At 26.0% G+C, this 26,691-nt stretch overlaps 6 protein-coding genes across 12 annotated transcripts; 1 reads left to right on the plus strand and 5 right to left on the minus strand.

Annotated features, from left to right (window-relative positions):
- Window positions 1–2,947: 2,947 nt before the first annotated feature.
- On the minus strand, window positions 2,948–7,456 carry LOC127282922 (uncharacterized). Its single transcript, XM_051307511.1, has 17 exons — window positions 7,379–7,456; window positions 6,893–7,092; window positions 6,666–6,829; window positions 6,327–6,532; window positions 6,080–6,206; window positions 5,897–5,993; window positions 5,683–5,822; window positions 5,331–5,604; window positions 4,874–5,257; window positions 4,297–4,791; window positions 4,153–4,215; window positions 3,979–4,059; window positions 3,808–3,843; window positions 3,685–3,732; window positions 3,532–3,612; window positions 3,367–3,447; window positions 2,948–3,239 (listed from the first exon to the last, which is right to left on the minus strand). Exons 2-17 carry the CDS (start codon window positions 7,082–7,084, stop codon window positions 3,159–3,161), a joined length of 2,550 nt encoding a protein of 849 aa, XP_051163468.1. The 5' UTR covers window positions 7,085–7,092; window positions 7,379–7,456; the 3' UTR covers window positions 2,948–3,158.
- Window positions 7,457–8,024: 568 nt separating this feature from the next.
- On the minus strand, window positions 8,025–20,832 carry LOC127282925 (rab11 family-interacting protein 4A). Of its 2 annotated transcripts, XM_051307517.1 has the most exons (10): window positions 20,685–20,825; window positions 18,032–18,212; window positions 17,328–17,812; window positions 15,093–15,167; window positions 14,971–15,009; window positions 14,772–14,889; window positions 10,103–10,267; window positions 9,500–9,869; window positions 9,227–9,420; window positions 8,025–9,165 (listed from the first exon to the last, which is right to left on the minus strand). In XM_051307517.1, the coding sequence occupies exons 3-10, from the start codon at window positions 17,765–17,767 to the stop codon at window positions 9,043–9,045; spliced, it is 1,524 nt and encodes a 507-aa protein (XP_051163474.1). In that variant the 5' UTR covers window positions 17,768–17,812; window positions 18,032–18,212; window positions 20,685–20,825; the 3' UTR covers window positions 8,025–9,042. The 2 variants fall into 2 exon arrangements, with proteins under 2 accessions (XP_051163474.1, XP_051163473.1); XM_051307516.1 differs by lacking the exon at window positions 18,032–18,212 and having other exon boundaries at window positions 20,685–20,832.
- Window positions 12,124–14,320, minus strand: LOC127282928 (uncharacterized). The gene is made up of 5 exons (XM_051307526.1): window positions 13,775–14,320; window positions 13,488–13,693; window positions 12,909–13,389; window positions 12,395–12,471; window positions 12,124–12,314 (listed from the first exon to the last, which is right to left on the minus strand). Exons 1-3 carry the CDS (start codon window positions 13,917–13,919, stop codon window positions 13,045–13,047), a joined length of 696 nt encoding a protein of 231 aa, XP_051163483.1. The 5' UTR covers window positions 13,920–14,320; the 3' UTR covers window positions 12,124–12,314; window positions 12,395–12,471; window positions 12,909–13,044.
- A 116-nt stretch (window positions 20,833–20,948) lies between the features above and the next one.
- LOC127282927 (EKC/KEOPS complex subunit TP53RK) lies at window positions 20,949–25,834 on the plus strand. Of its 6 annotated transcripts, none has more exons than XM_051307521.1 (4): window positions 20,949–21,079; window positions 24,488–24,698; window positions 24,803–25,069; window positions 25,132–25,834. In XM_051307521.1, exons 1-4 carry the CDS (start codon window positions 21,071–21,073, stop codon window positions 25,380–25,382), a joined length of 738 nt encoding a protein of 245 aa, XP_051163478.1. In that variant the 5' UTR covers window positions 20,949–21,070; the 3' UTR covers window positions 25,383–25,834. The 6 variants fall into 6 exon arrangements, with proteins under 6 accessions (XP_051163478.1, XP_051163482.1, XP_051163480.1 ...); XM_051307525.1 differs by having other exon boundaries at window positions 21,073–21,096; XM_051307523.1 differs by lacking the exon at window positions 20,949–21,079 and adding an exon at window positions 21,110–21,258.
- LOC127282926 (uncharacterized) lies at window positions 22,181–24,453 on the minus strand. The gene is made up of 2 exons (XM_051307518.1): window positions 23,884–24,453; window positions 22,181–23,342 (listed from the first exon to the last, which is right to left on the minus strand). Exons 1-2 carry the CDS (start codon window positions 24,032–24,034, stop codon window positions 22,690–22,692), a joined length of 804 nt encoding a protein of 267 aa, XP_051163475.1. The 5' UTR covers window positions 24,035–24,453; the 3' UTR covers window positions 22,181–22,689.
- On the minus strand, window positions 25,515–26,647 carry LOC127282929 (respirasome Complex Assembly Factor 1). The gene is made up of 4 exons (XM_051307527.1): window positions 26,440–26,647; window positions 26,257–26,360; window positions 25,944–26,073; window positions 25,515–25,833 (listed from the first exon to the last, which is right to left on the minus strand). Exons 1-4 carry the CDS (start codon window positions 26,536–26,538, stop codon window positions 25,792–25,794), a joined length of 375 nt encoding a protein of 124 aa, XP_051163484.1. The 5' UTR covers window positions 26,539–26,647; the 3' UTR covers window positions 25,515–25,791.
- Window positions 26,648–26,691: the final 44 nt, after the last annotated feature.

Below are 26,691 nucleotides of genomic sequence, written 5' to 3' on the forward strand. Positions count from 1 at the left end.
AAAAATTTATAAGTTTTTTACTATGTATTTAAATATTAAATGTATTATTTGGAAAAAGCCACACAAATTTCTGAAAAATTAAAATTAAATTTAATTATTCTTTTTGTTTCCAAAATGATTTATAAATTATCTGAAAAATTGGAATATAAATGTATTTCTAATTTATTTATTTAGAAAATAATTAAAATATGTAAAAATAAAAAAATTACATCAGTTGGAAGTTGGATCCGCCCGAATGGAATCCTTCCATAATTTTCACAAATCACAATAGCACAACACTTTTTTTAAAATTTTTATTTTCACAACACTAAAAAAATTATGGAATTTACTTTTAAAATTTAATTAATTTTTTATTTAATCACGCACTGATTTTAAATTTAAAACTGATTTTAAAATATGAATTTACTTTTAAATTTTGTTTTAATATCAACATTTTTGTTTATTTTTTTTTATTAATTATTATAAATTAAATTATTTTTAAAACACTCGGAAAATTACGAAATTAATTTTTATAAATTTTTACAATTTAATTTAATTATTTAATCACGCACTGATTTTAAAATTTACAAAAAATTTAAAATGTTTTTTAATCACGCACTGATTTTAAAATTTACAAAAAAATTTAAAACATTTTTAATCGCGCACTGATTTTAAAATTTACAAAAATTTAAAACATTTTTAATTGCGCACTGATTTTAAATTTTAGAAAAAATTTTAAACAATTTCGTTTTTATTCACACACTGATTCTAAATTTTACAAAAAAAAAAAAATATAAAACGTTTTTAAATCGCGCACTGATTTTAAACTTTACCAAAAAATTGTAAACGATTTCGTTTTTAATCACGCACTGATTCTAAACTTTGATAAATAATAAAAAGAAATTACTTAAATTTCCAAAACTTATTTATGGAGATTTTTGCTAATTGTAATTAAACTTGTCTCATCATTAAATAGCCATCGAGAATTGTTTCCTTTTTCCCAATTATTGTTCTGAAAAGATAAAAAAAAAAAAAATTGTCAGACACCAAAAAAAGCATTAAATTATACGATTTTTAATCATTTTTAAGGTTATGTTGCAACACATTAATAAATATTAATTAAACAGCAAAAACTGTAAATTATATGATAAATAATTATTTTTTTAAGGTTATGTTGCAACACATTAACAAAAATTAATCCTCCATTTTGATTATTAAAAAATTAATAAATTTGTATTTAGATTATAATGAGAAATTATTTTATTTTCCTAGTCGAGGCAAAGGCAATAAAAAAATATTATATTGGCAGCAAAAACAGAAAAAATTAACAATTGCTTTATAATATAATTTTTTAGGGTTATGTTTATCAACGAAATATTATATTATAACAATGATTAATATTCAATTCGACTTTTGAACAAATTAATTATTTTATATTCAATTTATGATGCCTTTGTTTCCATTTGTATACCTGTTCAAAGTCGAAAACTTTTAGACAATGCATCAAATTCGCCTACCTGCCCCCCCCCACTCCACTTCAATTAAATAATCCCCAAAATAAATTTCGACAATTGCAAAAATTGTTGATAAAATATATCAATTAATATTACACTTATAGATATGAAAAATAAATGCGACAAATAAACGAAATATTGCAACACACATTTCGACTCAGTGTTCCGAGCAACTCGGAGCAAAATTGTATTATAATAGAAAATAATTAAACATGCAATGAAAAACAAAGACACAAATATGATTCAAACACAATTACATAAATATAAAATTTTTCAATTGATTTTAACTCACCATTAGCAGCAACTTCCATGCATGGGAAGAATAGGTTTCTAAAGCAAATCAGCTCCCGGAGATCCCTCTTCTGGATTAAGTACCAAATTTGAGAAATTTGGCACTTAATCTTACAAAGAGACCGAGAACTAAAAAGCTCGAAACAAATCTTCCCTTTCGTCCAACAATGAACACCATTCTGCGCAAACTGTAGAGAAAAAATAAGTTTCTAAAACCAATCAGCTCCCGGAGATCCCTCTTCTGGATTAGGAACCAAATTTGAGAAATTTGGCACCTAACCTTACAAAGAGACCGAGAACTAAAAGGCCCGAAACAAATCTTTCCTTTCGCCCACTAATGAACACTTTTTGGCACAAGCTGAAACACAAATGAGTTTTTTTTCTTTAGCAATGTTCAACACCATGTGTTGAGACTCGACGCCATTTTGGAAAAATGCCTTGTTGCCAAATTTAATCGACAATCCGATGAACGACAAACATAATTCTCATCCATCGACTCGGAAAATAACTTAAAATCAAATATTTATAAGATAATATATTATATTTACCGATTTTTACCAAAAAAAAGTCGCCAATATCGGGGAAATGTGCTGCACGGGAAACAATTCAAAGGCACTGAACAAGTCCCAACACAGAGAAATCCTCCTCGTCTCTGATTGGCTGTCAACAGAAACGCCGACTGAACCGGAAGAGGACTGTTTCTGGACAAGAAAAGACTAACTGTGATTGGCCTACTCAGCTGAGCTCAAAGGGCCTGTGTATTAGGCTTTACATTTATTTGAATTTTTAAACTCATTAATAACAGACAATGATAATACTAATTATAATAAACAAAATAAAATAATAAAAAAATAAAGTATAACAGTAAAATAAATAAAATATATTTTATTTTATATAATAATTATAATAATAATTATATAATTATACTATTAATATATATTATTATATTAATAAAATAATATATAAAAAATAAGTAAAAATAATAAATAAATGAATAAAAGTGAATAATTATTATTTACAGTTAATAATAATTAAAAAATTACCTAAATTTATGATAATTATTGTTTTTCGTCTATTTTTTTTTAATTTAAAGAAAAATATATTTATTAAGTAATTTAATTAAATAATAAATGTTATTTATATTATCAGCAGTCTGTAAATTTTAAAAAAGTAAAAATTATAATTAAATTATTTATTTTACGAATTTGTAAACGAATTTTCGTTTTTCGTAAGCATTTAGTAACAAATATTCAATAATGATTTTATACGAATTATATAATATGTAAATTAAGAATTATAATAATAATAGAGAAGAAACAGGGAAATTAAAATTATAATACCTGGTTTAAAAAAATCTTTTTTCTTATCAGAAAATTATTTGGCATTTTTTGGAGGAAGGGATTTACTGCGCCGTGACATTGTGAAGAACTTTCTTTCTGATGATCTTTTACGTTCCTGAAAAAATTTAATTAAAGAAATTAATTGAAAAAAGAAATTAAAGAAATATTTCTATTGTTATTTCATTATTTTTTTTTATTTTAAATTATTTCTAATTAAAAAAAATTGTAAATGGTAGACTCACTTTATTGTCAGAAGAGAGTTTTTCTAATGATTTTTGAGAACTTTGACTTGATCTTAAGGAATGAACATCATCGGCAGATTTCTGTAAAAAAAATTAACTGTAAATAAAATGTGTTATTGAAAAAATTAAACTATAAAATTTTTCAATTTACGCGTTATCACTCACTCTATAATCAGAAAACAATTTTTCTAATGATTTTTGAGAACTTTGACTTGATTTAAGGGAATGAACATCATCGGCAGATTTCTGTAAAAAAAAATTAACTGTAAATAAAATGTGTTATTGAGAAAAATTAAACTATAAAATTTTTCAATTTACATGTAATGGAGATTTCATTTCTTTTAAAGCTGATTTTTCTTGTGAGACCTAAAACAAAAATAAGAAATATTTTTAAAACAATATATTTAAAAAAAATAACTAAATATCAAATTTTTAACTTACTTGTAATGGTGTCGAAGTTTTCTGATTCTTTTGTGACTGCACATAAAAGTTAAATAACGAATTTGATTAAAAATAATCGGAAAACAAGACATTCTCAATATAATGATAATTTTAAAAAAATTCATTTTTATATATTTTAAAAAATTAATAATTAGTAAACAACAAACTTACTCCAAATTGAGCAAATATTTCGTCAAATAATTGTTCACCAGGTTTATTGGATTTAGAACCAGAATCATCTTCTTCAGACTTCTGTAAATAAAACGCAAATGAAAATTATTTCTCCAAAAAAAGAAAGTTGTATTGAATTTCAGTTGCAAATGAATTGTTTTTTACAAAACTTACACGAAAGGGAGAGGAAATTTTTGAGCTTTCAATTGATTTCTGCGATGATTTTTTATCAGAAATCTACAAAAATTGTATAAATATTTTTTAAATGTTTCTTTTTTTAATAAAAAAAAAAATTGTAAATAAATTACAGGTTTTTACCTCAGTTTGAGACTGTAAAGCTGGAAGTTTTTCTTTCAATGATTTTATTAAAGACAATGTCTCTGAATTTATATTAACTTGTTCATTTTTTATTATTAAAGGTTTTGGTTTCTTCTCAGCTTCTTTTTTCAATTCTGTTTCTTTTTTTAATTCTGTTTCTTTTTTTAATTCTAATGCTTTTTTTAATTGTAATTCTTTCTTCAATTCTTCTGCTTTTTTTAACTCTGCTTCTTTCTTCAATTTCTTTAATTCCTCTTCTCTCTTCAATTCTTTCTTTTTTTTCAATTCTGCTTCTTTTTTTAATTCTGCTTCTTTCTTTAATTTCTTCAATTCCTCTTGTTTTTTGAATTCTAATTTCTTCTTTATATCCTTTTTCTTTTTCAATTCGGATTCAGTTTTCTCATTTTTTAATTTTTCTAATTCGTTTTCTGCATCTTCGATTTGTTTATTTAAATCCGTGAAATCTTTTTCGCCGGAACTTAATTCCTGCTCCACCTATTGCAATAAAAATATGTAGATAATTAAATAAATCATTTTTAAATTTAATATTAATAAGAAGAAATGAATAAAAGTATACTTCTTTATAGAGATTCCGGTATTTCTTGGCTTTTTGTTCAAGTTCCCTGAGCTTAAGTTGGTGAACATTTATCAGAGATTTTTCTTTTTTTTCTGCTTCATCTACATCTGCCTTTAATTTAATTTTCAATTCTTCAAAGGTTTCCATAACTTTTGAATCCAATAAATCAGGATAATCATCGAAATGTTTCTTATTATTCTCCTTTATTTTCTTGTAAGAATCCATGAGTTCACTGTGTATTTTCTTTTTTTGATCAATTTCGAATTTTAAGTTTACAATTGTTTTCTCTTCCTCGTTGTGATTTGAACAATTATCCAATTCATGTAAAAGCTCATTATTTTCCTTATTAAGAGTCTCCTGCTTAAGATTCAATTCTTCCAATTCCTGCATGAAAAGTCAATAGTTAATAAATTTTTTAATTATAAAGTATAATAATTAAATTATTATCAGTACATACTTTATTTAATAATTTCATTTCATTAGATATTTCATCATGTGGTAAAGACTTTAATTCATCGTTTAATTCCATTAATTTCTTATCTAAATTTTCAATATCTTTAGATGTTTGTAATGAAAGCGAATCTATTGACATTTTTGTATCATTTATTTTTTTATCAAGATTTAAACCACAATTGGTCAAATCCATAACTTTATTATAAGCTTCAATTAGAAAATTATTTTTTTTAATTTTGTTTTGTGCATCCTCAATTTTTCCCGCCAAGTCAGTATGCCTGAAATATAAAAATTATTATTATTAACATTCAATTCCGTAAAATATTTCAAAGTTATCAATAATTTTTAATAATTACGAGGAATAATCGGAATCCAAATTTTCGGATAATATTTCTCTCATTTTTGCGTGTAGAATTTCTGCATATTCATCAAGATAGTTGTAAGATTCTAATTCTTTTTCACGATCAGCGGCTTCCAATCTCAATTTATCCAGTTCCTAGTAAATTTTAATATATTTATAAAAATAATTCAAAAATTTAATTTAGTGGTAAATGTAATAAAGTACAATACTTGAGCGTTTTTAATATCATCTTGAAGATCCTGCAACTTCTCGTCTTGTAAAATCTTATTTAACCTGACTTCTTCCATCTCTAAAAAGTAGTTTGATCTGTTAAAAAAGACATAAAATATTAATGAACGATTTAATATTGTTAAATATAAAAATTATTTAAAATAAAATTTTCTAATTATTACTCTTTAACATCCTTTAATTTTTGTTTAATATCAATTAAATCCTGATCTGATATTTGCAACTCCTCATTTTCTTTTTCCAATTTTGCTAGCTTTTCTTGTAATTTGTTTAATTTAGCTTTTTCCATTTCTAAACAAAAGAAATAAAATATAAAAATTAATACACTTGTTTCAATAAGAAAATTTTGTTTCCTTATTTAACTAATACACGAATTTATAAATTTAATGAGTTTATCTTTAAATCACTTACCAATAATCGATTTACTTTTTGAAGCTTCATTTTCTAAAGTAGCTGTAATTTTTTTCTTTCTTTCAAGTTCTTCAATTAAATTTTTAATTACAAGTGACCTTATGTTACACGTTTCATTTAGTTTTTGATCAATCATTTTTTGAACAACAACCATACTTTGAATATCTTCGTACACGCTATTAATATCTTCTTGAACATTATTGTAACTGAAAAAAATGTTTTCAATATTAAATTTCTTCTCTTCAAAGTTAAATTTATTATTTTTTGAAATAAATAAATTACGTAAATTACTAGAAAATTTATTAATTGAATATTTTAAAAAACAAATATTTAACTCACACATCCATACAGAATTTTAGATCTGCAATAGTTGTTCCCTGTTGTGCTTCAAATTTTGCCTTTTCAATATTTAATGCAGAAAATTTAAAATCAATTGATGATTTTTCCAATGTTAGAGCAGATTGCAGGGACTCATATTTTTTGACAATATCTGTTTTTGCATTCTAAACGAAATTGAAAATTTTAATTATAAAATAGACACATTTAATCTAAAATATAAAATATACCGGTGTTGAAGGTACAGATGAATTTGTAGCTTCATTATTTTTCCAAGTTTCAAAAAGTTGGTCAATAAGTTTATTTGGTTGTTGCGTTGGTTGTGATGCTGAGATACGTTGTAAATCCATTTTTTTTCTTTTCTTATCACCATCCGATACAGATGATCTTCTTTTGCGATTGTCAGGATTTTCTGAATCCATTTTTATAACTGAAATAAAAAATTATTATTTATAAACGAATTTTTGATTCATCCAAATGAACACAATTTGTCAAATGTTGCAAAACAAACACACACACACATATTTATTATTTGCGAAAAGGTTATTAACACAACGCCATTTTGAAAAAAATGTCATTGTTGCAAATCGTTAATCAACGACATTAACATTTTTCGTAAATATTCAGAATGTTTTGAAACAAACCCCTCAAAATATGACATCCCTCAACTTAGCGAAAAAATTTCTAGAAAAATTTATAAGATAGGTTATATTTACCGGTTTTTTTTTATAAGAAAATTGCCAAATAACAGGTAAATCGGTTGCACGATAAATTTTTTAAAGGCACTGAACAAGTACCAACAGCGACGTGAGTAAACAATGGTGGTTCAACCGGAAATGAGCTCTATCTAAAGCAAGGAAATACCGCCATTTTTCTTGAAAGAATACATCTATTTAAATAATTACAATAAATGTAGTAATTACAAAAGCACTGAATTTTATATAAATGAGATAAAAAATTAATTCGATAATCAACTTTCTTAAAACTTTTCTAAAATAATTAAATTTACCAATACATAAAAGCGGAAGTCCGCTCTTTGCATTATGGGGAATTAAACTTGTCCAGTTTATGACTTCCTATTGGCTGGATTATTCAACCAATATATATGTAGAATTCAAATTTAAATTTTGTCTTACAATTATATAAAATTTATTAAAATTATTTAATTTATTACTAAATATATAAATTTAATATGTATATTAGATTATAATTTCATTAATTCAAATTTTTAGATAACATTTCTTTCTTTAATTGTCTAAGATATAAATTCTTAAACAATAAGTATAAATTTTGAGAAAAGATTTAATTTACTTTTCAAAATTTTTAAATTATCTAAAAAAGGAAGGTTAAGAAAAAAATTGCTTTATATCAAAATATAATCGTTTAATCATCAATAATATTTCATAATACAAAGACCCAGAATGCAGAAAAATCGCAAGAATAAAAATACTAGTCACTTGTATTTTCTAAGTATCATTCGCCCCATCACAGATTTTGCTCCAGTCAATTTTTTTTTTTTTGCAATATTCCAACTGGTAACTTTTTTCCTTCTGTCATCTAATTTAAAATTAGTGCGGGGAAACAAAGGAAAAAAATAGGGAACAAAGTCACATATTATTTCGATGCATTATGACAAACTGTAAGAAAATTTACTGTTTTTTTTTTTTTTTATTATTAATTGTATAAAAGATTTTTTTCAAAATTTTTCCCAATATTAAAAACAAATTATCACACAAAACTCGTTGATATTATTAATGTTAATAAAAAATTTTTGAAACGCCCACTGCCATTCTTGACACTATAATATAATGCCCATATTAATTGGTGAGTCATTTGGTACTGGCAGTGATTTCACAAAATTTAATATTACAAACATTATCTTAATAAAGATCTAAAAAGCACTTCTTAGTTTAAGAATGGGAGATCCTTTTTTTAAATTTTAAATGAAAATTAATAATTAGAAACAATTCGCAAAGACTAAAACGATAATAAAGACGATTTTTTTTTTTTGTATCGTCGAAAAGAAAATTAATTTTCATCAAATAAAATGTAAAAGTTTCTAAAATAATAATAAAATAAAAGCGAGAACATCTCGCAAAATAGGAAAATATACGTTCAAGAAACTATATCAACAATAAAAATTTGAGAATTAGTCTAAAATAGCAAAAAACTTGACTTCTCAAATTGAGATTATTATAACAAAAAAGAATTCGTTGATTCAGTTCAATCCGTATATTATTTTGAGAGTCACCCTGTTTATCACTCGAAAGCTATATAACTATTTTTTTATAGTAATCTATTTGTACAATTAATTCTATTTTTTTATCATTATAACGACATAATATCCTTTTTTTTTTGCTACAATTGGCAAAAATTGTTTTTAATTTACTTGCTTCACTTCCAAAAGTTGAGGATAATTTTCCACTATATTCAGCAGAATTCCGTCAATATAAGATCGCAATTGAGAATTTACTTCTTGCTGTTCCTTTAGGGCTTGCTTTAACTGAAAAAGAAAATAATTTATATAACTCAATTAATTTTAATAATAAATAAATATTACTCACTTCAGCTAATGTGCGTGGTTCTGGTTCCCTCGATTTATTTCCATCAGTCTGATCTTGATTCATTCCTGCTAATAATTCAGCAGCAAGACTAGATCCTTTTTCGACATTATTCGCACATGGATTCAACATTAATAATTCACGACCCGCTTGTAAAGCCGCTGCCGCTTGCAATTCATCTCTTGATTCCTCTAAACCTATATTTTCAAAGAAAAATAAAAATTTAATAAAAAGAATGTAACTATTTATAAAAAAATAAATTTAATTAAAAATTACTTTTGTTTCGAGCTCGTAAATGGGAAATTTCTTGAATTAATTGATCTAATTTTTGTTGTTCATCAACGTGAGCCGCTAATTCTTCTCTTGCAACTTCAAGCATATGATTAGCTTCATTTGAACGACTCACTGCCTGACGTCCAAGTTCACGTGCAGTTTCAGTTTCTCTTCTTGCATCGTCTAATGTATTTTCAAGTTGACCTTTTTCCACTCGAACTTTTTCTAACTGTTCCCGTAATCGGGAGACTTCATCACGTAAACTCGCACTCTCAAGTTCCATTGCTTGCAATTTTATCGAGCAATTTTCCAATTGTAATTCCTTCTCACGTTCCAATCGACAAGCAAAGTCTCGATGCCTTCTCTGCTCGGCCTATAACGGAAACAATAAAAAAAGTCGTTAAAAAAAAATTATTTCTAGTTTTTTTTTTTATTTTTGTTTCAAGAAGCATTTTTCGTTTTTTAAAAGAGTAAAATCTAATCTTTATAATTTTAAAATTTCAGGGACACAAATATTAAGTCAAAAACTTTTTTAATATGCTTTTTAAAACGTTTTTTTAGATTCTTTTGAAGAAAATAGAGGATTTTAAATTCAAATTTATATACTTGTAATCTTTCTTCAGCTCTGCTCTCAGCATCTTTAGCAGCTTCTTCCAACATAAGTACCCTGGCCTGAAGTGTTGCATTTTGTTCCTTTGCTCTCGCGTATCTCTCTTCCCCTACCGATTGTGTGTCCACTAAAGCGTGCATTTGTTCTTGTATCATTTGTACCTGTAAAAATAAAAAAAAATGTAATTAATTTAACTGTTTAATTATAATATAATTATATATAATTAATAAAAGAAAGTGTGAAAATGTTTATTTCATTTTTTAATATTAAAATTGAATAATCTTGATCGAAAAAGTCTAAAAAAAGACAATATTTCCTCTGTAATTTCTTTTTCATAAATAATAATTTCATTGTTCTTTTACAAATAATTTCATCTTCTTTTTGTGTTCGTTGTGCTATTTAAAACAAATAATTGCTTGGTGACTTTCTATTATTATTTTTACCTATTCTCTAAGTTGAAATCGAAACCAGTGGAACTAGAAATATATTTAAAAATATACAGCTTTATAAGATTCTTGTATTTCTATATTACACGATAATGGAGAAATATATGCCGCGGTCAATAACCAGATGGGGAAGAATCGATGCGATATGCCTATAGCATATTTTCTCTTACTTGTTTGTCTGATGTACTGGGACAACAATTATGATCTTGTCCCAAAAATTGAAACTGACCTTCCCAAAGATCGTATTCAAGATCAGCATCGAGTTCACCAGTTGTTACTTCACTAAAAATTCTATTATTTGAATTAGAATGACTTTTAAAATTTACATTACACGATTTATTATCAACGACACCAATTTCTTCACAGTCCGCTTCCATTCTACTAACTTGACATTTTACAAGTTACACTGTTAATATTTTATGCATATGCCGCAAGCGCGTGTGTCATGTTATAAGTATAACATTTTTTTTTTTCTCTTTCCCACAGTGAACTGAATATTTCGATCGTCATTCTAACTCCATTAGTATAGTAACTACTTTACTAATATGACCTTATTAACTTGTGCTAATATTTTTTTTTTTTTATTTATTTATTATTTTTTCTTTAGAGAAAAATTAGAACATCAGAATTTTTTTTTTCTTTTGATAAATAGAAAACGCGCACTTCCGTCTCGTCTTGGCCGACGCCTTAAATATTGTGCTCGAATATATATTTGTTGGATAGTCTCGATTATGTCGTGGGTTGTTAGTCGTAGTGGGCTATTTATGCACTTCTTATATACTCTCTTTCGCTTAACTCCTTTTGATATTATTTTCTAATTACAATGATCGTCGGGGAAAATCTGAAAACACGTTTACTTTAGTTGTAAAAATAAATTTATTTAAAAAAAAATGTTTTTCTCTTCAAACACCTTATTTATTATTAATAAATTAAATAATACAATTATTATTGTTGAAAAATATTATAAACAAATATTTTCAAACTTACTGAAAGTTTGCGTTCTTATAATTGAAATTATAAACCATCAAGCCATTTTTTTAAATTCACTATTCCGTAATATCCAGTATCAATTAGTACAATTAAAAAAGTTAAGAAAGCCCAACCTTTCCATTCTAAAAAACTTCGATTAGTTACTGAAACATTTTTAGGGCAAGCCATTGCAAGAGAAAAATTTCAAATAAATATTAATCACAAATTTTATTTCGTTTGAGTTGCAATTTTTTTTTTTACTTTCCTTAAAGTTATAAATTTTTTTTACTTTTTAAAAATAATAATGAATAAATATGAATTTTTAAAAAAGTTAAAATTCAGTAACTGAGAATTTTGATTTACGAAATATTTTTTAAGAAAACAAAAAAGAAAAGATTGGTTTTTTAATTAAACAAAATAAAATCGACCGTTTTCCACTCTCTGAACTAGGCCGCCAGATAAATATCAATTGTTCCCACTTCTTAGAATCAATATTTTTCCGGAAGCTATATTTTTTATTATGAGAAAAAAAAGAAATTACTGCATTTTTACAAGTGAATTTTTACTTCTAGAAATTATTTTTTTTTAAATAGAACTCAAAATAGTTTCAACTATCTTTATTAAATTAAAATTGTTCTTACAATTTTTTTAAATTTCTTATTAAAAAATGTTCATTTTTTTTTCTCTTTCATTGGAATGAATTGAAAATCTCAAATTTCTTATCAAGCCTTACTGTCATCCAAAGTATTTTGTTCAACTACTGAATTGGATTTATTCAAGGACATTTCAGTAACTAAATAAAAAAAATATATTTTAAAAATTAATCATTAATTTTTAAATATTAATTAATAAAAATAAAAAATTTAAACGTACTTTTATTTGTCAAGTGCGTTTTTTTTAATATTCTGCTGTACAAAGATTCACCGCTGATTGGCTTATTAAACAAAATGCTGCTCGTTAAGAAAAAAAAAAAAATTTTTGTTACAATCCATAATTTTTCTTGAAATTTGATATTTCTAAATAACTCACAAATTTAAAAACGAACACATTAAATCGTAAAGAAAATTATGATAAGAAAATTTTTAAATCTAAATTCACTTTTAGTGCCATTATGTAGCAATTATGTGGATAGTAAAAAAAATATTTTTCTTCGACACAGATTGTACTATAATAAATTTAAAAAAATAATTAAATAATATTAATTAATTACTCGTTATTGGTAAATAAATATTTCATTAAAACAATAAAAAATAGAAAACAAAAATTAAAAAAAAAATGTGAGAAAAAAATTGTTTTTCATAAGAAATCAAATTATTTACACCTTGAAAGAAGTTAATTAACGCAACTAAAATGAGACTAAAAATTTTTTTCCAATGGGAAGACTCACGCAAAAAGTAAAACAGCCGCCACTGACAGTAGAATGAGAATTCCGTAAGTGAACGGATTATTAATGAGAAAAATCCCGTAATTAAATGTTGTTTTTTTAAAATAAAGTTTACGATGAAAAAGTCCCATCTATTAAGTTAAGGAACTTTACGTAAAGCTAATTTCTCATCATCCGTCATAAAAGTTCCAGAACTTTTTTGATTATCTCTTAATAAAGTTTCTTCCAATTTTTGCGATTTATTACTGGCTGTATCAATAGAGATATTTTTATTATTTCGTTGTTTTTGTTCGGAAATTTTTGAATTTGATGGTGAAATTAATTTTTTTGGTGTTGACGTGCCAGATATTTGTTCGTATTTAGGTTCAATTATTCCCTTATTATTATTATTATTGCAACAACTGAATGATGCAGGACAATTTTGTGATGCATCTCTTTTTTCTAATTTTCGTAATGGCACTCCAATTGGAAGCAAATGAGGATTCTGCATAAAATTACAATATAAGTTTCTATTTTTTTTATAAATTGTAATTGAAAATAAATATTATATTATATAGTTAAAAAAAAAAAAATTAAAACTACCTGATGTGCTAAAAAAGAAGGAGTCGACCTTTCGGAATTACTAAAGTTCCGGCCGAAGAAGAAACTTCGGAGAAAATTGTAAGCAATAATTATGGAAATAATTAGAAGTGCAAAAAGAATAAGTGGCAGCCAAGAAGTTTCTTTGGTTGATTGAACTTCATACGTATTAAAATCAGAGGGACGATTGGAATGACAAGTGCACGGTGCTACAATTGTCAAATTGTAAAAAAAAATATAAATATAAAAAAGTAATTAACTTTAATAAAAAATTAAAATAACTAACGAACTTGAATAATGTTGATTAGGTCTCGGTGGTGGTGGTGGTGGTGGTTGATAATAAGATTCGCATGGAATGTAATTGGGATACGAATGATAATTTTTACAATTTGATGATGAATCCTGATCAGCACCCGAAAAAGTTTTTTCTACCATAGGATTTTGTTTTTTGTATTTTTTTTTTTGTTCTTATTAAAAAATAATCTCCATATATTTTTTTTTATTGAAAAATATTTCCACTGGTTTTAATTTTGAAAATTTATTCTCTAATGACGCCAAAACAGTTACATTTAATGTGAAGTATTTTCCTACATTTCTAAAGTGTCATTTTTTACAACTCTGAAATTATCTACTTTTCACTTTCAGCAATCGATTGTGTTAGTAAGTAAACAATGGATTATCAATGATCTTTTAATTAAATCCTAATTGGTTTCCATTATTTATGATAACCATATATATAATGCATATTACAATTTACATAATATACTATTTATTTTATGCGAGTCACGATGAAACCGAAAGTGTTTTGATAAAATTCTGTTTCTCAAACTTTTTGATTTTAATCTATTTAACTTTCATCTATTTGATTTAAAATTTTTAATATTTTATTTAATAAACTTTTCAATTTATATTTATTATTATTATTTAAATTTATTATTCTCCGTGCATTTAATTCTTCCAATAATTTTTATTTTTTTGTTTAAAAATGTTAAAATTAGAAAATTGAAAATATTTTAGTATTGAAAATCATTTTTAAAATGATACATTGTTTCCGTATGAAATATGAATCATCAATCAGATAAGCAATTGACAACTAATATCATCCCGTTATGATTAAAGGCATTAATGTCATTGGCTTATAGAATAATTCCCAATAAGCCTCTTATTAATGGCTCAAACAAAACTTATGGTAAAATTAAATCAAAAGCAAAATTTAAATAAATAATAAAAAATATAAATCGAATGAAAAATACAAAATGTGAATAAATAAAATATTTAATTACTCACTCTGTGATTGAGATCTAAAACGTCGTCTTCTAAAGAAACATCGCTGTACATTTCTTCGCCTGTATCACAGATAGAACCTCTTCCTGAACTATTGAAACTACTACTTCGATAAAGTTGACTGAAAATTAAAATTATACTTTGTTATTAATATAAACTTTTTTTCTATTTTTATTCAAAACAAATATAAAATATTTAATACCTTGCTAGAGCATTGGAACCCAATCTTTTTCTGCTGGTTCTAAAAAAAGAAATAAATTAGAATTGAAAAATATTTCCGCATATTTTTAATTTTTTAAAGAACGTTAAAACAGATTTTCATACCCAGAAGGAGTTCTTCTAAGCGAAGTTCTAAGCCAGGAATGTCTGCCAATAGTTGAGTTGGGACTTCTCGGATTTCTGAATCAGATAAAAATTAAATGAAAATCAATATGTCGTAAAATTATTTTTTTTATATCAAATATCAGAAATCGAATTCTATACGATTTTTTACCAAGAGTATTTTTATTATTAGTTCAATATATTTTTTTAAATAAAAATAATTTAGTTAAAAAATTCTCTTTTCACAAAAAAAAAAAAAAATTACAGAATCATCAAAAATTTAACGTCGACAGTATAATTGAACAATTAGACTGTATATAATACAACGTAACCTCGGCAACCTGAAAAAATCACGTCATCATTTTATTCCGGCTCAAGAATCTGAACAATGACATGAAAAAAAAGACCAAGTCTTTTGTACATATGTGCTTTAAGTGCATTAAATTTTTTTTTCTTTTTTTTTATTTTTGATAAAATACGCCGCGTTCTTTTCGAAACAATTCTAATGCATAATCAACGTATAATTGTAGACTTTTATAAGCAATGGTAGTCTTGAAACTTTGAAATTATAATGAATAAAGTGGTGGTTGAATTTCTTATTCCCCTTTATACTCGTCTTCCTGTTATGTTTATTTCGATTATAACAACCGTGATTCTCACGGATTTAAAAGGAAGCGAAAAAAGTCCTTGCATGATACATACATCAATGAAAATGTGATGCAAGCTATGTGTGCAATGAAAGAAATTAATTCCTCAACATAATTTTCACATTGCGTCAATAGTGTCAAAAAATAGAATGAGACAATAAGTAATTATAATTAAATCATAGTCACAAATTTAAATATAAAAATAGAATAACAAATATTGTATATTTTTTATTTTATACGCAGTAAATTAAAATTATCGTCACGTTTATTATCGTTTGATAAAAAAAAATATACGCCCCTTTATTATTATTTTATGCAACTAATCGAGAGTCATACCCAAGGGGATTAAAATTTGATAAATCGGAAGCATTTTAAAAGTAAAAAGTGATTTGGAAGCCTTTGCTTTCTCTTCTAAGTTGTTCTCAATTTTCTAACGAGGTTAGATAGTCTCAGGGAAAGACTATAATTACTGTATATGAAACTGATAATATAAGAATACTGTAAACATTTGTCCAAGATTCACTTTGTATTTTCAATAATATAAAAAGATATTGATAACCATCGTTCGTGCCGTTCTGTCAATAACCTAAAGAAATAAAATAATAATTTTAAAATCAAATAAATCGATAAAATAAAAAATTAATCGCAACAAATAAAAAAATTGTAGAAATAAAATCAAATGATTTTTAACGATATTAATAATATTGTTTTTTGTAAAAAATATACGTAGAAAATTATGAATTTAAGTTTTTATCTGATAAATAATAAATGTTGGTAAGCTATTGTTAAAAATACAAATATTGCGCAACTATTTTCATATTCACTTACTATTAACATGTTTTTAGTAATCAACATCCTGCATTCAATGTTAAAACATTTTTTTTTTTGTCATTTATTCAGTTCCTTGAACCAAAAAATTTACACAAATAACCGATTAAAAATTTTAATCTTCACAAATTGAGAATTTTTATTAAATCAAATTTAAATTAAATTCTATCTATATTCTTCCATTTTACTAAGATAATACATTTTTATTTTTTGCAAAAGTATCGCTTTTGTTTTTAACTTTTTGCAAAATAAATATTGAAAAAAAAACTGAAAAATTCACAATATTTGTAACGCAAAAAAAAAACAAATTTTATATATGTAAACAATTATGCTTACGAGATTTGCAATTCTTAACTTTTGCACAACAACGCGAAAGGAAATGTGTTTCTTGAAATATGCAAATACAAACGAAAATTGCTTAATGCATATTCCAAGCAATACAACACAGTATTCGTTATCAATTGCTTTGTATCTTATTCGTTTGCAATTGCACACACTATTGTCAACGACATTTATCAAACTGATATTTCTTGTTATCTAAAAATAATTACAATAGACAAAAATATAGAGCAAACCTAAAAGTTCAAAAAGAAAGAATATTATCGAAAAATGAAATAAATAAAATATCGTTTTGAAAATTTAGTTCAATATTAATTCTACAATTTAAAAAATCAGCTAAATAAAAATTTACGAAAATTTCTATCAATTCGAGCTAATTGTAATGGACAAAATTAAGAAAAGGAAAATAAAAATTTTAACTCACCTTAAAGAAGCGGGTCCAGTAGGCGATGGTGCAGAGCTGCTACCACCGGGAGATTCTTCCTCGTCGCAATCACCTTCAACAGAACCAAATGCCTCGTATCGTTCTTCCTCCTCGTGATTTCCAGCGATGACCTTGACTTCACAAGAAGAAGCATTATTTGGATCAGGACTGGCTGAAAATGATCCCGAATCGTGACGATTCAAATCGATTGACATTGAAAATGAAGGTGGACCACTTTCGCTGATACTGTTCCATTGTGATGATCTCTCGTCATTTAAATTTCTCTCCGATTCATTATTATCATTCGTTGAATTATAGATAGGTTGATTTGGTTCTTCTCTTGATGTACTATTAACTGCCAGTTCGTTCTTATTAGATACGTCGACTGTTGAGTTGTTATTACAGGTGACACTTACGCCTGGTGAACGGGAGCTCACCATCCTTCTCTTTCCACCAATTCAATCAGTGTCGACTTTATCGACAATCTTCAATTTAAAAAAAAACAATTTAGATTAGTATTATTTTTTCCCATTCGTGTGTATAAAATTTAAATTATACGCGTGTGAGAAATTGCTTAATGCACCAGACTGTATGGAGTCGCGAGTGAAACTGAAAAGCTAATGGAGAACGAGAATCAAACTGGCACACGGCAGAGGTACTACACTGAACTAACTACACGAACAAACCGACAATATGAGTCATACCTGAGAAATGTCAGGAGGCTGACTGTGAGTCTCTCCTATGCTATGAGAATACAAGAGAGAGATCTCTCCAAGAGTGGGTGAGAGAGAAGTGCCGATCATTTACCGTCCCTCTTCTTTACGCAGAGGTGTTGCGTGCCGGGTACAGATTTCAATATGCATACTGGGTGTTGCAAAAATATACCTTGCAAAAAAAAAAAATTAATTTACCAAATTTGTATCAAATTCTTTTATAACACTTGGAAAATTTCATTTTCTTCGTATTTTATTTTTTTTTTTACTATAAATTATAAATTGTTCCCCAATCAATTTTTTTCTTTGTCTTATTAATTTGATTGTACTTACAAAATTTTTAATTGTTAAATTACTTTTTTTTTGTGAAACAATTCTGTGTTAAAATAAAAAAATTATTCTAATTGTTTTTGTGTCACCCGGAGTTTAAAAAAAAATCTTGTGAACGGAACGAATGGCAGTCAAGTTCAGAACTTTAGTACAAGTTAAAGTGAAAGAAGCCATAGGTAAGTAAGGCATAAAGACGATCAATGAAAGAAAAAATGAGCTTTACAAAAAAAAGAAATAGAATTTTTAAAAATTTCTATAGAAAAGTTACACAAGATTTCTATTGATATATAATAAATCATTAAAATCATATTTTATTTGAATCCTTTGATTATTGTATTTCACTTCGACTATTTAAAATCAACCTTCTATTAATGGCCTTCATATATATTCCATGTTTAAAAAAAACTCAGAACATTCACTTAAATAAACAATATTGCGCCAAAGACTCTGATTTATCAAAGAAAATTTATCCGCCTATAAAAGATATTTCAATGATTTAAAATAAATAATTTCGACAAAAATTAATTGAAATACAATTAATTAATAACTTGAATAAATAGAATTAAAAAATATAATATAATAATCAAAAATGAATTATTTTACTTTAAAATAATAATTTCTAAACTAAATAAATGAGATTAATTAGCAAATTCGATTTTTTTTCAGTCAATAAGACTAAAAGTAATAAAAATCGAATTTTTCTCTAAAGTTAAAGAATATACAATAGGAAGTTTCAAATTTACAAGAATTTTTTTTTTTTAATATCGACACAGAGGAGACCGCGTGGCTTCCATACAGAAGCAGTATAAGATATATTAAAAACGAAAGTCTAAACTCTTAATGTGTAATTTATAATATCCCCTTTCAAATAGATGAATCTCAGGAAGTATAAAGTGTTCTTTTTTCACACCAGATATAGACAAAGAGAATACCTTCACACACACTTTGATTTCATTGACTAACGGGAAAAATTCTCATCACTATAAAGCGTCACACCTTTGGATACATAGCTTTCGATATATTATTAAGAAAATAGGTTGAGAACTTTTTTTTTCTTAAATATTTTAACGCATTTTGGTAAAATATTTTCTTAGATCTTGAAAAAAAAACTAAATGTGAGATATCAACTTTTTTTTAAAACTATATAGCAGCTGCACCGAAATTTCATTCTCGTTTATATTTGACAAATATAAGTTCCTGCATCATTTCTCTTGAATGTTTATCTTTCATGCTTTTTTTTCCTGACATTTGAATCAGTTTATTTTTAATTTTAGATGCTCTGATTTTTTTATTTTTAAATCACTATAAATATATTCTTCTTTTTTTCTATAATTCAATGCTTTTTTAATTTACTAGGTATTTTAATTGAGTATTTAACTAATTACCTTAATAATTAATTAATTTAATAATTAATTAACTAACTTGATAATTATCTAACTATTTGATATTTGCTATAATTATTATATTATTTCTTCGAAAATACAATAAATTATATTTCTTCTAATTATTTTCTGAATTTCATCGAGTTTTTCTAAATTTATTAATTTTAAATAATTCCCCGTGAATTGCAGTTATTTTTCATGATTTATCTTAGAAAGTTGAAGAAATCTCAATCCGTACTAACTTGCCATAATTAATCGACTTTCACGATATATTAAATTTTACGATTTACAATTCTCAGTACAAATATTTAACTTTTCAATATAAAAAAAAAATACAAGAAAACAATTTTTCTTTCGTTGTTTTAAAAATTAATAATACTTTGTATAAACTTTAATTTTTTTCAGAATTCAATTTTTTTTAAAAATATTTTAAAAATATTCCCATTGAATTTTTACTGATTGTCTCAAAGTCTTTTTTTTACGTGAGGACTAAATGTTTTTCATAAAAGAATACAACTGTAGTTTAAAACTCTTGATGCAAGAAGCGTGTCCATCGTGATATTGTGTTCTAATTTTTTTTCTTTTTTTAGTGTAATTACACACCAGATCTAGAGGATTTGACAAAAAGAGACAAATAATATCTATGCTGACGCACGTATGTCCTCAAAAAGTATTCAAGTTTTATAAAACAGGTTATTCATTATTTTAACATTTAATTTTTGTTCCCTGACCTACAAACGCGTTTCTTGTTAAATAAATAAAAAGTAAATAAATAATAGTGCATGTAAAGTAAAATATATGTAAATAAATATAAAGTAAAAAAAAAGAGTAAAATATATGAAATAGTTTTGGCATTAAACATTAAATATTCTTACACTCTGGTGCATTAATTTAAACACATGTAAAAGAAATTAATTAGAATATTAACTCACCAGTTAAATATGATTATCAATCCTTGAATGAAATTTCACAATTAAGAGATTTCCAATTTATAGTCGATAAAAACTCGTGTATATATTGGAAAAAAAAACACGAGATTCAGCATTCAGGATCGTGGTTGCATTCGATGCACACTATTGGAATGTATCTGAGGCACCTGTAAAGGAGGAACAGGTACACAAAGGTCTAACGGTCACGGGGGATTAGAAATTTGAATTAGTTTTAGCCATTGCCATGAGTTTTTAGCACGAACAAGATATCTTGAACACTGTTATATAGACACTGTATATAGCGGAACTAAAGTAAATGTCAAGAATGCCAAGAGCTGAGCAGTGAGTGAACTGAAGTCTCTCTATACACCTATAACCAGCGAAAGCAAATGAAAACGGTTGGTCAAGAAACCAGGTACGCATGCTCGTTTAAAAGGTAGAGAAACACTGAGTGCTTTTACAGGACGAGGCGAATTAACAAATTTTATCTGTTCCACAAGAAGATTCCAAAAAGAATGACAATATTTATAATTTCGATGAAAGTTTAAAGAACTTGATACCTGCATCATTAATACAGGTATATAAGAACTATATCAGTTTTGTTTTATACCTATAACGGTGTAAAAAGTGCTTACTATCAATGCATACGTGTGTCAGTTTTATGAATGCATAATGCTGTGCAAGGTAATCGTACCTGCAGGTACGAGAAAGTACCAGTGTTTCTCAACCTTTAAGCTTTATACCTATATATATGTATATTTTTTTTATTGTGATATTACGTTAGTACCTTACCTGTTTTTAAACGTACATAACTCCTTCTGTTTACAATTTAGAAAATTGAATTGTTTACAGCACCGCGCAAGTAAATCGAAAACATAACCTCAAAACATTCATCCTCTCCTTTAATTCTGATCCATATTTATGAAATTTGATTTCACTACATAATGATTGATACAATTAAACAAGAAATTCACTTATTTACTTATAAATATCTTCAATTTTCTATTATTTTAACTTTTTATTCACAATTTCTTTTTCCAAAATAATTTTTTGGTCAAACTTCATTTCAGTTGCCGACACTCTGAACTTGTCTACATACAATAATCGATAGATTAGAGGGCGCTTCAGCCCAAAGTGAAACCCCATTGGTCGGTTCATTTTTATTCCAGTTTAAACTAAAAAATTAAAATCTTCATATATAAACTAAATTTATAAATAATAATTTTTTATAAATTTATTAAAAAATTCATTTTATTTCTAAGTTTTCTTAAAGAATTGATTTTAACAGTAAATATATATTAATTTTTCCAAAAAAATGTCATACATTTTAAAATAGCGCGCGAAATATTGCGCATGTGCAAACATGACCCGCCATATTTGTTTTAGAACCAACTTCACTGTACTCAATGTAAACAAACTGTAACTGTCATTTTCTCAATTTTCTCAAGGTAAAAGTTAATATAAAACTTTTCATTATTGAATTAAAAATCATTTAGAAGTAATGTTTCATAAATATTATATTTTATTTCAACCAGCATAAATGCGTTTCCTATAAAATTTATAGGAATACAAAATATTTCTCTCAGTGTAGATCCACTTTGAATTTACATATATCTCATTTTTTTTTCTTAATTTTACGATTCTGAAATTAAGATTTTAATAAAAGATAAGTATTCACAAAAATGTAGAATCTGTATTAATTTATATACTTTCAGCGATAATTTTGTTGAATTGTTTGTAAAAAAAAACTAACCTCACTTTTTTCAAATTCAACTTACAAAGTAGTATAATTATTAATTTTAAGTAACATTAAGCACTTAAAATTATAGAGCAATTTTTACACAAAAATCCATAAATATGGCACGAGAAATGATAAATAAAACAAAATTTTTGGCTTGTCTTTAGTAATTAAACGATCACAGTAACTTAAAGTAAGAAATTAAAAAAATAATATTTCTTGTTTAAATTTTAAAGCTAATAGGGAAAATTTCTTTAATTTTCAAATAATTCAAGAGCTCGATTCCCTTTCACTATTATTATTTTTTTTATAGACTTCCTTATAAACCAGTTCTTGCATTTGCATCCTGAGAAGCATTCTTCGTTCAGCTGGCAAAGTTTTTATATGAGGTAATAAACTCATTAAAAAGAAATAATTATCATCGCAACGATTACCCTCGAGAGGATCGACATTAAGGCCATTAATTGAATCTGCATCGCCCATAAGAACTTGTTCAGGTGATAAATTTTGCAGCATCATTTCATTATCAGCAATATTCTCCGAGACATTATGAAATTCAAGACTTTGAAATTGTTCCTCAGGTTCTTGTTTCACTTCAACTTGATTAATTGCATCTAAATTTATTTGTGTATCACCATTGACAAGTTCAAGTGTCGAATTATCATCAACTTTACTCGCAGAACTTCCATTATGATCATCATCCATTTCACTTCCATGATGATCATTATCAGAATTTCGTGTACAATTACGTTCCCAAATTGGTGGTCTTGGTACCATTTGTTCTTTAAGAAATTGAAGACTCTTGAAATGAATCCATACAGGACGATTTCGATGATAATTGCTTTTTTGATAAACCAATTCTTTTTTTAATTCGGCACGAAAAGTATCGCGAAGACCTTTCCATTTTGCTTTTAAAACGGGTTCTGGAAAAAATGCCTTTTTTTAAAAAAGAATTCTTGACTAATTTAAATTCAATTGAAATATTGAAAAATTATTTCTTCTCGCTGAGAATAAAATTTTATTGTCAATATAAAAGAGCGGAAAGGATCCTTTGAGTTTGTTTTGACGTTATGTTACTGACACGTGACAAAACGTGCGTTTTTTCCTTGCAAATGGTTTTAAGTGGCAAAATTATAATTTAAAAATATAACACAGATTTATAAATAATTTTTTAATAAAATTAAAAATATATTTAAAAAATTTTAATTACTAATTTCAAAGTATTAAATTAAAACACACGTGTTTAGTTTCGTGTATATTGTATATATATATGCATATATATATAAGAACGTGCCACACGAATCGATAATATTTACTTTTAGCTAAAGACGTACAATTTCCGATCAAATCTTTCCAAATTGACAAACTGTTAACAAACGGATTATTTATATTTAAATATCAAATTTTCACGAGAAGAAATAAATTTTTAATTAATATTAAAAATAAAAATTATAATAAACGCACTGGGAAGTTTGAAGATCGTTGCAATTTCCAGCCAAACTCTATTGGTCACTTCTCGATTGTGATAAGAGATATGTCTCTGGTTCCAAAGAGCCGGTCTTTTGTAAACTTCCGCTATTAAGCGATTCGCGTCCATTTTCACCTCATCTTTCATTATTTTCCTCTTGCTGTTTTATATTTATCTTTCTTTTTTTAATTAAAACAAAAAAAAATGGAAAACGTTAAATTACAATTTAATGAAAAATTCTATGTACGTTTAACTATGCCAAACTGATGGCAGCAAAATATGGGCGAATACTAGCGTCAGTAGAGCGATTAGCGCGCAGGACGCTTTCGAGTAACGATCGATTCGCTGAGCATTTCGCCCTCGCCTTGCTAGCGCTAGCGACATTTTCATATATATACATGTCTACCCTACAATTGTTCTCGAACCACCACCTGCGTCTCTGCACTCTCCTTGCCCCCTCGCATAAGCTACAATCTTAATTTTCTTGCCAGCTTGCATTTTTTCTATATTTTATTCCCTCGAAAATTTATTAACGATTTTTTTTCTCTTATTTTTTTTTTTTATTGCAAATAAATAATAATAAAAATTAAATTCTTACAGAGACAAAAAAAAATGACGGAGACATTTGAAAATTATGAATTAATTGCACAAGGTGCAGAGGCAAGACTTTATAAAGGAACCTATTTAGATAGGCCAGTGTTGATAAAACACAGATTTATCAAGAAATATAGACACGAAATGTTGGATAAAAGTTTAGCTAGCCATCAAATTAAAAGTGAGGCACGTGCATTGTCTCGTGCTACAGCTGCAGGTAATTTCCTAGACGAAAAAAATCACAAATTTTTTTTAACAATAATAATTTGACATAAAATATTCTACTTTAATTTTTGGAAAATTTTTTTCTTCTTTTTTTAGGAGTACTAGCACCTACTATATATCATGTCGATCTAAATCGAAGAAATATTTATATGGAATATTTAAATAATACAATAACTGTGAAAAAATTTATAGACGAAAATATTTCTCAACAGGAAACATTTTGGCAATTAACAAAATTAATTGCCAAAATTTTGGGTAATTTAATTGGAAAATTACACAGTGAAAATATTTTTCATGGCGATTTAACGACATCTAATATTCTATTAAGAGACATTAGCAATGAATCAAAAGACATTAGAAGAGGTATAAAAAACATTTATACTATTATTTATTTACTTTTACTAAAAAAAAAATGTTTCTTTTAGATCAAGTAATATTAATAGACTTTGGTCTAGCACATGTAAATTGTTCAGTGGAAGATTCTGCGGTCGATTTATATGTACTCGAGAGATCATTAAAAAGTGCACATTCAAAACTGCGGGACTTATTTGCTATTATTCTCGAAGGTTATTTTGAAAGTTACATAGAGAAAAAACAAGAAGAAAGAGGAAAACAAGTTCTAAATAAATTAAAAGAAGTGCGATCGCGCGGTAGAAGACGAGTGATGATTGGCTAAATGTATGAAATTAAAATGTAATAAAATTATTATTTAATTATATTTCATATTTAAAGTTCGAATTTGTCACCTGTGAATTCAGAAAAAATGGTAAGTTAATAAATTAGTAATTAAAATAAAGGACGATAAGTATTTCAGTCTGCAGTCTTTATAACTTAGAACATCGTCTATTTTTTTTTTTTTTTTTTTTTTTTGTACATAATTTGTAAAACTCACGTAACAATTTTTTTGGCAAGCTGGTTTATACAACAATGATTAAAAAACATTTGATCCATATATTAAATGCACATTTGTTCGCAGACATCCATCACTTTCCTCCTTTTATTTTTTTTTTCTTAGCTCGTAAAGGAGAATTAAATACCGCTTGCTATTGATTCAGTCATGAGTACAAGTACTGCATTTTTTGTTTTTATTCAAAATGTAGACCAGAATATATTATTATCCATGTTACCTATGTAAATTTTATAATTCAGTTTTATAATATATTTAATTTCAAAAAGATTTCAATTATTAATTTTTTTAATAGAAAATTTCAGTCAATTTTTTTATTATATTGCTTACCAAAAAACCTGCAAATGAAGTCATAAATCCCTCTTTCGTTAACTCCCAGGCACCGCCGAATTCCTCCTCATCAACTTGCTGATAACTACTGAAGTATAAATATGTTATTCCTGTATTTACCAAGACAAATCTATAACAAAGAAAAAAACATTAAACGCACTGAAAATATAATTTAAAAATAGTTAACTAATGTGTAAATTTAATTTAAAACACAGTAAAAAATATGCCTATTATTTGCTACAATTAACAAAAAATATATAAACATTTAAAAAAAAACAAAAGTATTTAACAATTAAAAAACAATTAAACTTACAATAAAAGACCCAAAAATCCCTTAAGAGGTATAAGGCCCCATGCAATACCAACAATTATTCCAATAACTTGACGTGACCAATATATAACGTCAAGGAATTCTTCCTGAAACAAAATTAATATATAAGTAAATAAGTAAAATGAGATAACAAAATTTCTTTACAAAAAATAGGGTTATGTTTACTTTATCTGGCCACTCGGCATTAGCAGAAATTGCACGTAGCCAAACACTTGAATTGCACTTGCTACCATTTCCAACTTTATCAGATTTTAAACGAGACATATTTAACTGTATTTTTAATTAATAAAAACTATTTTTTTCTCTAAAGATTATACATTGACATTATACAATTGAAAATTATGGCTGAGCTGTCACTTTTGGAAAATTCAAAAATCTTCCACCATATGGCGCTACTTTGATTTTTCAGCGGGAAAT

The sequence above is a fragment of the Leptopilina boulardi genome, unplaced genomic scaffold, assembly GCF_019393585.1.
Source record: "Leptopilina boulardi isolate dan_hultmark-lab unplaced genomic scaffold, ZJU_Lbou_2.1 LbouV2_302, whole genome shotgun sequence".
Lineage (NCBI taxonomy): Eukaryota > Metazoa > Arthropoda > Insecta > Hymenoptera > Figitidae > Leptopilina > Leptopilina boulardi.

What these genes read in the sequence shown, in the direction of transcription:
- LOC127282922 (XM_051307511.1), bottom strand. Translation starts at nt 7,084, where the DNA reads ATGGATTCAGAAAATCCTGACAATCGCAAAAGAAGATCATCTGTATCG. An exon ending in ATGATATTAAAAACGCTCAA is followed by an intron (nt 5,823 to 5,896) that starts GTATTGTACTTT and finishes AAAATTTACTAG; the next exon opens with GAACTGGATAAATTGAGATT. An exon ending in AAATTTCCTCTCCCTTTCGT is followed by an intron (nt 4,060 to 4,152) that starts GTAAGTTTTGTA and finishes TTTTATTTACAG; the next exon opens with AAGTCTGAAGAAGATGATTC.
- LOC127282928 (XM_051307526.1), bottom strand. Translation starts at nt 13,919, where the DNA reads ATGGTAGAAAAAACTTTTTCGGGTGCTGATCAGGATTCATCATCAAAT. An exon ending in ACCTAATCAACATTATTCAA is followed by an intron (nt 13,694 to 13,774) that starts GTTCGTTAGTTA and finishes TGACAATTGTAG; the next exon opens with CACCGTGCACTTGTCATTCC. An exon ending in CTTCTTTTTTAGCACATCAG is followed by an intron (nt 13,390 to 13,487) that starts GTAGTTTTAATT and finishes AATTTTATGCAG; the next exon opens with AATCCTCATTTGCTTCCAAT.
- LOC127282925 (XM_051307516.1), bottom strand. Translation starts at nt 17,767, where the DNA reads ATGGTGAGCTCCCGTTCACCAGGCGTAAGTGTCACCTGTAATAACAAC. An exon ending in CTTAGAAGAACTCCTTCTGG is followed by an intron (nt 15,010 to 15,092) that starts GTATGAAAATCT and finishes TTCTTTTTTTAG; the next exon opens with AACCAGCAGAAAAAGATTGG. An exon ending in GAGCTGAAGAAAGATTACAA is followed by an intron (nt 9,870 to 10,102) that starts GTATATAAATTT and finishes TTTCCGTTATAG; the next exon opens with GCCGAGCAGAGAAGGCATCG.
- LOC127282927 (XM_051307520.1), top strand. An exon ending in GTCTCGTGCTACAGCTGCAG is followed by an intron (nt 24,699 to 24,802) that starts GTAATTTCCTAG and finishes TTCTTTTTTTAG; the next exon opens with GAGTACTAGCACCTACTATA. An exon ending in ATCAAAAGACATTAGAAGAG is followed by an intron (nt 25,070 to 25,131) that starts GTATAAAAAACA and finishes TGTTTCTTTTAG; the next exon opens with ATCAAGTAATATTAATAGAC.
- LOC127282926 (XM_051307518.1), bottom strand. Translation starts at nt 24,034, where the DNA reads ATGAAAGATGAGGTGAAAATGGACGCGAATCGCTTAATAGCGGAAGTT. An exon ending in AACGATCTTCAAACTTCCCA is followed by an intron (nt 23,343 to 23,883) that starts GTGCGTTTATTA and finishes CATTTTTTCCAG; the next exon opens with AACCCGTTTTAAAAGCAAAA.
- LOC127282929 (XM_051307527.1), bottom strand. Translation starts at nt 26,538, where the DNA reads ATGTCTCGTTTAAAATCTGATAAAGTTGGAAATGGTAGCAAGTGCAAT. An exon ending in GGATTTTTGGGTCTTTTATT is followed by an intron (nt 26,074 to 26,256) that starts GTAAGTTTAATT and finishes TCTTTGTTATAG; the next exon opens with ATTTGTCTTGGTAAATACAG. An exon ending in CTTCATTTGCAGGTTTTTTG is followed by an intron (nt 25,834 to 25,943) that starts GTAAGCAATATA and finishes AAATTTACATAG; the next exon opens with GTAACATGGATAATAATATA.